The sequence below is a fragment of the Dermacentor silvarum genome, chromosome 1 (genome assembly GCF_013339745.2).
Source record: "Dermacentor silvarum isolate Dsil-2018 chromosome 1, BIME_Dsil_1.4, whole genome shotgun sequence".
Taxonomy (NCBI): Eukaryota; Metazoa; Arthropoda; class Arachnida; order Ixodida; family Ixodidae; genus Dermacentor; species Dermacentor silvarum.
The window spans coordinates 66,168,346-66,178,763 of record NC_051154.1 but is presented as its reverse complement, the minus strand read 5'-3'; the positions used below and the strand labels follow the sequence as shown (position 1 = coordinate 66,178,763).

Below are 10,418 nucleotides of genomic sequence, written 5' to 3'. Positions count from 1 at the left end.
CAGCCATAAGTACAATGTCATCGCGTACATCAGTCCTGGTAATGACTGTTAATCCAGTTCTCCTTGCTTGAAAAAGGAAAGGTTGAAGCCGAGTCCGCTCCTCTCTATTTTTTCTCTAAATCCTTGTAAATACAGCATGAACAAACAGAGGTGACAGAGGGCACCCCTGCCTAAGCCCTGCTGTATCTCTATAGCCCCAGATACCTTGTTTCCCATTTTATAAGCACCTTGTTACTTTTATAGATATCTTTTAAAATATTACTTGCTCCATCTTCCACATCTAGAGTGCCCAGTATGTCCCACAATTCTTTTGGATTACACTGTCATAGGCTCCCTTGATATACCAGGAATGCGAGCCAAAGGGGCCGGTTGTTCCTTTTCTGCTATTTCAATACACTGCGTCAATGAGAACAGATTATCTTCTAACCTTCCGAACTCCCCGCGCAACTCCCACTCACCGAGCTGGAACGGCGACTCTGAAAATTAAAATGTGCAATTTACTTGTGACCTATGTCTAGCCTTGTAAACTACTCGAAGCATGACAAGATTATTGCACATTGTTGCGTTAGAGATTACAAGTGATAACGCACACCTTCACAGGATGCATAGCTTTTTGTAGGTGTGTAGCCATGTGTAGCTGCGGCAGAATGATTATGGCATCTGGCCACATTCATGGCGACGTGCATGATAGTAGTTGTTTGAGAGGCGCTGGTTGGAGTCATGGTGGTTGGAGTTATTGCGTTAACCGATCGCAGTGCGTCGAATGCCTGAATGGTTAATGTCTAAGCAGCTATGCTCACGAGAATGGCGACATATTTTACTATAAGCACCCAGACGACTTTTGAGTAGGAACACCTCTGGGGTTAAGCAAAATACAAATGATTTGGAGAAAGCGATGGCAACGACCTTGACTGGACTTCGGCATCTAGCGCTTCCAAGGCTTCGAAGAATTGCACCTGCTTTCTGCCTGACCGTTAAGCATCAGCCACGCTCACGGAGCGACCTCTTTGGAGCGCCGAGACTAGGGCCTCCGGAGGTAACGTCTTTAGTAACATGCCGAGTGTCCGCCTCAAATAACCTTCTTTCCCACCTTTCACGTCATTTATGGAGCTTTTGCTTTAATATTGTGGTTCCAGTCAAAAGACAGACCCCATGCGAACAGCACGCTCCGCGAATAGTGTGTTTTTGTTTTTCATTATGCTGTTATCTATGGCAGAATTCACCGCATGATTCGCACGTTGGAGTTTTGTAAATTGTAAGATATTTGAAGGGACTTATCTGGAACTGCTTATTCCCGCAGGTATCAAAGATCCTCCGAAGCAATGAAACGTCAAGAGAAGTACAAGCCCGGTCTCTGCGGTCCTTCGATACAAATCAGCTTGCCTCCAACAGCCCCATGGAGGACCGCCTTGTTATTGCTCGCTGCCTGCTCACTACGGGACATTTATTCGGCGTGTTCGACGGACACGGCGGACCTGGTTTTGCACAACTTGTGAGCCAACGCCTGTTTGACTACATAGCACTCTCTATTCTTCCCCACTCTCTACTTAAGGAATACATAGAACAAAATAATAGGACACATCTTGTTCAAGTTATGCACTGTATAGACTCTTTAACAGACGAGCAAAATCACGCACACTTTGACAGCCTCCATGCCTTTGCTCATAAACTGCTTTCAAGTGTTGGAAGGCCATTTTCAATGCAAGATGCCCTGCACCAAGCTTTCTTGCAACTGGATGCTGACATTTCATGTGAAGTAACTGAGCAAAAGTGGCAAGACTCCTTGCGGTATGCTCTGATGGGAGCCTGCGCCTGCGTCGTGCATGTGGATGGGCTGCATTTGCATGTGGCCTCGGCAGGCGACTGCAGGGCAGTACTGGGAAGCCTCACTGAAGACTCCAGCTGGCGAGCAAAGCCCCTCAGTCTGGAGCACAACACAGACAACATAGCAGAGCTTCGCCGTGTGTTGAGCGAGCATCCAGAGTCTGAACACAACACAGTGGTGCGGCAGGACCGGTTGCTGGGCCAACTGGCACCACTACGGGCTCTGGGAGACTACAACTATAAGTGGCCTGTCAGCCAGGTGACCGAGCTTCTGGTACCATTGGCTGGACCTCATGCCCTGCCACATAACTACTGTACACCTCCTTACCTGACTGGTGCACCTGAAGTGACCCACCACCATCTAGGCCCTCATGACAAATTTTTGGTGCTGGCCTCTGATGGCCTTTGGGAGCAGCTGCAACCGCACCGTGTAGCAAAGCTTGTAGGCCAGCACATGAGTGGCCGGCAAACATTGGACCGACTGCGCCTGCCCCAGCCCAACATGCGCCTCATCCAGGTGGCACACATTCTTGCTGCTCGCCAGAAAGACTTGGCCCAGAAGCCTACAGATGCCAATGCAGCAACTCACCTCATCCGTAATGCACTGGGGCGCACTGAATATGGCATTGAGCACAGCAAGCTGGCTGCCATGCTGGCACTGCCACAAGAAGTGGTGCGCAGCTTTCGTGATGACATTTCTATTGTTGTCATCTACTTTGACTCCGACTTCCTTCGGCTTTCACCTGCCGGCTAACAGCTCTGGACATGATGTATTTATTGCTCCGTCTTCATCTGCTTCGCCCTCTCATTGTGATATTTTATGTAAAAATATTTATTGTGCAGAAAAAGAAGCAAGAAAAACTGCCACTCCCATGGTGCTAACGCACATAGCAGCTAGCAGGAGGTTTGTCTAGTCTACAAAATGTTCCGCACAATTTCAGAATGTGAAAGCCATGGCAACCAGATGTTTAGTTGCAGTTGTTACTATGGGAATAGCAACAACTTGAAGAGGGTAAATAATAGATTGGTGTTTGAGGACTGCTCTGGACACCTCTGTGTGTAGTAATTACCGTAGGGTTCCTAATAAATTATGTTGACAGTCTTATGGCACAGCAAAATCCTTTCTTATCACCAATTCCAATATAATTCATCAAGAAATTAGTTGTGCACAAGCAGTGTTCTCTATTTGCAATACATCACATCGAAATGTTGCAGTAAAGAAGCAGGAAAGCACTGTGAGTGCATTCCTGCTACTTTGTGGCTATTTGAAATAGTCTTATTTAATAAATAAATAATCAATTTATTTATTTATTCGCATGACAATACATGGAAACTGACCTAAGTGTTGCTGCCTATAGACGCACTGCTGCGGTTTGACACGCACTAATGAGATAATCGCCAAGGCTTGGTACTGTTTATTTGACAGTGACCTTTCAACAAGATCTTTACAGGGGAGATCATTCTATGTGCAATAATAAAATTGTTTTACTACGGTAATTCAGAGAGAAATAAGTATATGAAGCAAACGTCACTTATGTTTAATGGTGTTATGGAGAGGGTGGGTTTTTTTCTTTGAAGCAAGCAAAAGTACATGATGTTATAACGAACATTTGTTGAAACACTGCCAACTGCTGGGCATGTTGGTATTGAAGCTTTGAAAATATTCCAGCTGCATTGTGGCATTTTCTGTCATTCTTGTGCATTGCAATGCCTTTAAAGGGACACTAAAGGAAAGTATTAAGTAGAGATAGATCGACAGAGTATTCACCTAGAACGCTATGATCGTTTTCTGCCTGTCAATATATCATTTCTCACCTAGGACTTTGCCGTCGAAGGTACCTCTGCTGCTTCTCAATTTGAACCGCCCACAACAAAGCCATTGTTATATCTTTTATAGGCTCTTTATTGAGCTCTATATACAAAGCGTACTGCTTGGAGGGTGTAGGTGTCCAGCTTGTGTGAGTCACTCTGCGGCTCTGCTTGGGTTCAGGTTACCAGTTACAGCCACTTGAGCTTTCGCTGCTGGAGCCAGCATGATGGTCAATTGCTACACGTTGCCGCCTTGTCGCCTTGGCCGTTGTAAACAGAGAAAAGTGATGCCGTTCGCAGTAACTAGGGAGCCTACATGCAAGCGCTGTAAAACAGCGCTCGCATTTAGGCTTCCTAGCAGTGTCAGGTCGCGGCCGCTCTCTGTGAATTAGAGGTGATGATGCCACACATGAGGTACCACAGTCGACAACAGATGGCACCACTTTTATTTTCTATTTTCGTCATTTTCTCGATTCAAAAAGCTGTTTCATTACGAATAAAAAATTCTTTATTACAGAAGCATGATCTTTCAATCCATTTTGACTTAGTATTTGCCTTTAGTGTCCCTTTAAAGTTCTGAAAAAAAAATTCCACAACACGTGGAAAAGCAAACAGGTTCACTGGAAGAGGTTACTAACCAATGTGTGACCGCACAAGTGTTCAACCATGCTGCTCTTTTCTGCATTGGTGCTGCCATTTATGTCAATGGGTCATAATTTAAATTAAGTTGCAGCAGTGCTCGCAGTAAAATTTTATCCGACCTATTTGTATAAGTCGCATATGCCACTCACATTTAGTTTTAATGAAATGGCCTTTGCTGTGTGACGTTTGCCGACAGAAACATATTTTTATTGATATATCTTGCTGCAAGCAGTTGTTAAAAGTATGCTTATGCAAGTTTGGTATTAGCCTTCTGCCATTGCCGATACTGATAAGCATATAGTATTAGGTAGTAGTAGCAATTTATTGTACTCATTAGAAAGGGATAGGCCGCATGCAAAGAGATGCCTTGTTTATCAGTGTTAACTGTTCCACTGCCATGGAGAAGATAATGGAGTGTAGGAACAGGAAAGTTACAATAAATGGACAGAATAGCAACATGGTTTTTAAATAGTACGAGCTTTTGATTAGACCTGATTCCACCATTATGCTCTGTCTCAGTGGTTTTCCTCAGCACAGTGGAAGCTACAGGCAGCCTCGGCAAATAAAGAATGCAAAGGCCTCCTCATGTCTATCATTGTGTTATCTTGTCCATGGCGTCATCTTGTAGCATCCACAAGTGCATTTACTCAGAAGTGACATTTACAGTATCACAGGCATTGCACAGTTATAATTGAAGAAAATTTCATTCAGTCAAGCGTGCTTGCAATGTATTGCTTTACAACAAATTGTGTTCTCTATAAGTGTCATATTTGCAACTACCCATAAAGCATCTCTGAAGGAGTGAACAAAGCGCTAGATTGATGCTTGGAACTGGAAAATAACATAAAAGGCTTGTTTTTCTTTTTTTTTTCTTTTTTTTGTACCAGAAGCTTGTTGCGGTCTGCTCAACTAGTGTCTACCAAGGAATTGAACTCCCACAGTTTTTTAAGCTAGTCAGATGCTTGCCACTTGCAGCCGTGTGCTGCAAATGGACACAAACATGATGCCTTTGTTTCTGGCGAGTACTTTCATCACAGAACTTATCTCCCTTTGGCACTTGTTTAAAGTCAGTGGTGTGCTTGACAGCCAGATGCAACTGGCCACACATTCTGTGCTTGCGCCTAGTGTCACAACATCTGGCATACAAGTTAAGCAATCTTAAAAGCTGAACTGCCTATTTTGTTTAGCAACTTCCTGTGCACTGAACAGGCCCTACTGGCAATTTTTGAGCCACGAGAAGCTTCCACTGTAAATCTTGGTTTACCTGTTGGGTATTCGTGAGACTACTGTTCCACAGTCTTGCTTAGTTTCATTACCTGTAAATGAGCTGGCACAGCTATTAGGTCATGAATAGGCAGTGCTCGAGAGGCTTCTTGCAAGATTTGCTGGATGATGCAAAGGTGTTCATACTGAGTGTTTCCTCAAATTAGGGGGTTATTGTAAGTCACGACATCAATTGAGGAAGAATTCCATACAATTCGAGGCAGCATACTTTTATTTTTACTTTTGTGATGTACTGTCATTGTGGTTGATGGTAATGTCTTCATGTAGTGGGCGCACCAGATATCTCCGATCTGCCATGTGATCCAGATGCAAGGTCATTTTCACTAACTGTCATTTGCATAGATTGGTACTTTCAAAGCATTCTAAATAGTACAACAGGCCTAATATTTGTCGAGAGGACATGGGACAAATGCTGGCCCAAGCCCTCTTGCATGCTTTGTTTGTAGCACTAATCTGTTTTGCAAGCTGAGCCAACAGCTTGTTCACCCTTCAGCTTTAACCAAAAAATCATTAGGTCATGTAAATTTCTCATATGGTGTATACGAAACATGACATTTTAAGTTTGTTCTCTGTAGTCCCTTTTATTTCAAGTGTGTTAGCCCATTAAAAAAATCTAATGCTCACTAAACCCCAAACTGCTGTCTACAAAGGCCAGCCTGTGATGTTAACAGAAGCCCGATATTAGAGCCTGTTCCACAACCAAACATATGCAGGTGATTACATCTATGCTTTCTTTGCTTTCCAAGGATGGCAAGACCTATCACAGTGCTGTTCAAACATCTATTCAATTGTGTGCTGTGCCATTTTAAAAGTAAGCTTCCCTGCCTTTAGTTAAGTCTCTCAGAATTAATGCTTTCCATAAAAACAATTGTGTTGGTTCAGTACTATCAGCATAAGCTGAAATGCAAACAAGAAAAAAATAATCACAACACCTCTTCCTTGTAACCACTAGAAAGTTACTATGATTTCCTAGCAGGGTTATTCATAATGGTGTGGGCCCAAATGCTCATTGTGGAGCTTGAATTGAGTCACCCTTACAAATACAGGTGAAGCTGGAAACGCAATAACACCGCCTAGTCACTTTTGATTTGTTTGTGGTCAAATTTATGCTGATAGTACACCACAACAGTTCACTGCGATAGGTAGTTTGAATTTTAGTGGTTTCCCATCACCAATCGTAGGGCAAATCTTACTGAGAAGTGTCATTTTGCATATAGCATGTTGCAGCAAAGCAAAACAATCTAAAACATTACACTTTTGAACAAAGCCCTAGGAGAAGCTGCCAGTTGCCTCAGTTCTTGTACAGAATATTTATGTTGCAATGTGTCTTATTAACGTACCATGGCTGTTTCATCTGCTATAAATGTAAATGCGTAGTCATACATGATTTGAAAAGACAAGTGGAGTTAGATGGACAAGATACCGAGATGTGGAAAGAAACCTATTTTGGCAACTTTGCTTTGAACTACGTAAATGTCGCAATCTTATGCAATTTTGCTATTTACTGCTACAGGCGACATCAAATTACACTGTTTGCAATATCCACACAAGAACGTTCGGTATTAATTGTAATACGACACTACCTAGACTGCTTCAGAAAATAAATTGTGCCTCCAGCGCCCCAATGAATACTTTGCCATGCCATCATTTCCTTGAATACAACTATTTGTATACTAGTACCTGATCACCAGAATGCACAGTGGTATGTTCACTTTAATAACTGCATTTTCAAGTTCTACTGAAGTTTCTCACTTCATATTATTGTGTATGTGCACTGTGCAACATATAGAACTAAGCAGTTAAATATTACAGCAGACTAAATAACCAAACCAGAGCCGGTATAATGTACAGTTCTCACGGAATAAAACGCGTAAATTTAGGGCTAACTAATGCGCATACTTTCGTTTCCACCGTCTGCAGTTCATGTGACATCGACGCAATTTTGGCACGTACACTTAGATCAAAGTTCGCGTCACCTTTGGTGACTAGATTCCTAGCAACATGACATGGTACGCTTGAGTACTTGCACATACGCAAGGTTCTACTAAATGCTCACTGTTGCATTTCATTCTGTGAGCACTGTACATATTCCCCTCGCTTGATTATACACCTTCTTTTATCATCCACCGTTCACAACCGGCCGATCGATCCCTCTGATAACATGGATGGAGCACCGCTCAGACCACTGACGAAGCACAAAAAGAAAGGCATTGGAACAGAATCGTTACATTATCCCAACCCAGGTTGGTAAAAAGAACTGTTTATGCCTTTTTGGTTTCGTGCCTCTTCTCCAACGTCCTTCAGGTAATAATGAGCCTTTGTACAGTAGTGAGGCCTATTTCTTGAGTCGACTTCACAAGTGCAATTTGACCACTAGGCATAAATTGAGTCAACACCAAACTAACTAAAAAAGCTCAGACATAACTTGGCCACTGTGAGTATGCTTATCAACAGCATTCTCTGCCACCTGTCAAAAGGTAGTTCAGGGAGTGAGCAATTGTGCATGGATACCCTACCAGCAGCTCCTATACACTGGCCTATGCACTTCAAACCACGGCATCACACAGAAAGGCTGACAACTCATGCATTTCAGTTAGGGATGTGGGCAATGCCTAGCATGATCAGTTCTTTCAAAGAGTGGTTTTCAATGAGAGTGTCAGCTTTGCCAGGTGATATCACAATCAGAGCATGGGCTACCTCTTATCTATTCGGTGTTCACTCAACTTGTGGGAGCTTTTGTGCCTACAATTTCGGCTAGAAAATGCTTCAACATTACCACAACGTTCATTGTGCACACAGCCTACAAAGCACATTCATGGCACAGAAACTGCTTAAAGTCCCACAGCTATGCAGGACGCTAGAGCAGAGGGCTCCAAGTTAATTTTGACTGCCCAGAGCTGTTTCATGTGCACCTAAATCTCGCTGCACAGGTGTGTTTGCATTTTGTCCCTATCACAGTATGCAACCCTCACAGCCAGGTTTCAATCGCTCAACCTCGTGCTCAGAAAGAGAACACTATTAACCAAGTCACAACGGTAGGCACACCTGCATGTCGCTATGTGCAACATGCATGAGACCACACCACTTGCACACTGGGCTAAAATGAAATGCATAACCACCACTAATTTTCAACTATAACATTGTACTTAATATTGCACATTAATGGGTTTTGTGCTGCTGGGACACAAACTTTCCCTCGTTTTGCTTTTTCTTTAGCTGCCTGGAGTTTATTCTTTTACCACACCCTCCATGTGCAAAAAGTCCACAAGCAAGTGCATACTAGCACTAGAAGTGTTGCAAAATTAGGAGCAACAATGTAGCATTCTGGTGCAAAAGTTGTTTGGTGCATGTACATAGTATAATATTCTTTCAATACCTGTAAAAACAAACATGCAATACAGCAAGTAGTTTAAATTTGATGTCAACATTCATTGTTCAAAATCAAGTGCACATTCAACACTGAAGCTCACGAGGGTTAATTTACTGTCACGCTTATTTATTATTCAGTTCGAAAATCTTGCATTACTACATTTGCTGAATGAGCAGGGACTTAAAATTACTATCGATAGCCTAAATAAATTTTGACTGCATGGGTTCACAATCGGTTAAAAAAAAGTGAACAGCTTGTTACAAACCATACATGAATCCGATATGCACAAAATAACAATTTCTAGTCTGTCAGCTAAATAACGTTTCAGTGGAGTAAGCTAGACTGACTAAATGTGTATGAACCCGCAGTGGTTGCTTAGTGGCTATGGTGTTGGGCTGCTAAGCACAAGGTCACTGGATCAAATCCCGGTCACGGCGGCCGCATTTTCGATGGGGGCGAAAACACCCGTGTACTTAGATATAGGTACACATTAACAAACCCCAGGCGGTCCAAATTATTCTGGAGTCCCCCACTACGGCGTGCCTCATAATCTGATCGTGGTTTTGGCACATCCGATCGATTTAATGTCTGATCGATTTGGCACGTCCCCACAATTTAATGTGTATGACCACACCATATTCTTTTTATAAGCTGCAACTGACAAGTTTGTTTATGCCATTCTACAATACAGGTAGCTTCATGTAACCAGATGCAACACTGTGCCATGAAAGTGATCTAGTTTCTGCACCATGCTACTCAAAACAAATTAAGGCCCCTGGACTGGCATTGCCGTTCGCAGCAGTGTGTCCAGCCAAAGTAGAAGATGAGGATGATGACAGGAACATGGGCTTCGGATGTTCCTGGCTTCAAGGCCGACCTGACATGTCGGTCAACTGCTCTTGCCTCACAGGGACCTTCCGAATAAATATGGCCGCAGTCGCCTCACTGCTGACCCCCCCCATTTTGGTGACCACGGAATATGTGGACCACAGCAACCTGTAAGCAATTCATTCAGTCTAGAGCCTATTTGCTGCCTCAGTTACAACCATGGCTTTTCACAGCAACACATCGTGCCAGACCACGGTCCTTCCCCTTGCACCACTGCCTCTACCAGGCTTCTACCATAACTGCCCAGCTGACTGGTTTACTCAGTGCGAGTCTATCCGCTATGTGAATGGCACCACCTCCCAAGTATGGCGTTTCCTGCAAGTGAAGCAGGAGATCCCCAATGAACTTTTCAACTAACTCCTGTCATCATCTGAACACGCTGCTGCAGAAGGCAGCGCCACTACATCCCAAATGAAAAAGAAGTGAAGCCTTATAAAAGGTTTACTTTCTGGTGCAAATATGGTCACCAGAACCTTTGACAAGCCATGACATTGCCTACTAGCAAGTATGCAAATCCAAAGTGAAAGCATATCACTATAGCAATGCACTGTGCTGTGGGCCAGAGTGGAATAACAAAGCTACACATCAAACAATATACAAA

At 43.3% G+C, this 10,418-nt stretch overlaps 1 protein-coding gene across 1 annotated transcript; it reads left to right on the top strand.

Annotated features, from left to right (window-relative positions):
* The first annotated feature begins 594 nt into the window (after positions 1–594).
* On the top strand, positions 595–2,942 carry LOC119464778 (pyruvate dehydrogenase [acetyl-transferring]-phosphatase 2, mitochondrial). The gene is made up of 2 exons (XM_037725716.2): positions 595–1,036; positions 1,301–2,942. The coding sequence occupies exons 1-2, from the start codon at positions 896–898 to the stop codon at positions 2,576–2,578; spliced, it is 1,419 nt and encodes a 472-aa protein (XP_037581644.1). The 5' UTR covers positions 595–895; the 3' UTR covers positions 2,579–2,942.
* Positions 2,943–10,418: the final 7,476 nt, after the last annotated feature.

Coding starts and splice junctions, on each gene's coding strand:
- LOC119464778 (XM_037725716.2), top strand. CDS start 896: ATGGCAACGACCTTGACTGGACTTCGGCATCTAGCGCTTCCAAGGCTT. Junction 1,037..1,300: donor CGAGACTAGGGCCTCCGGAG/GTAACGTCTTTA, acceptor TTATTCCCGCAG/GTATCAAAGATCCTCCGAAG.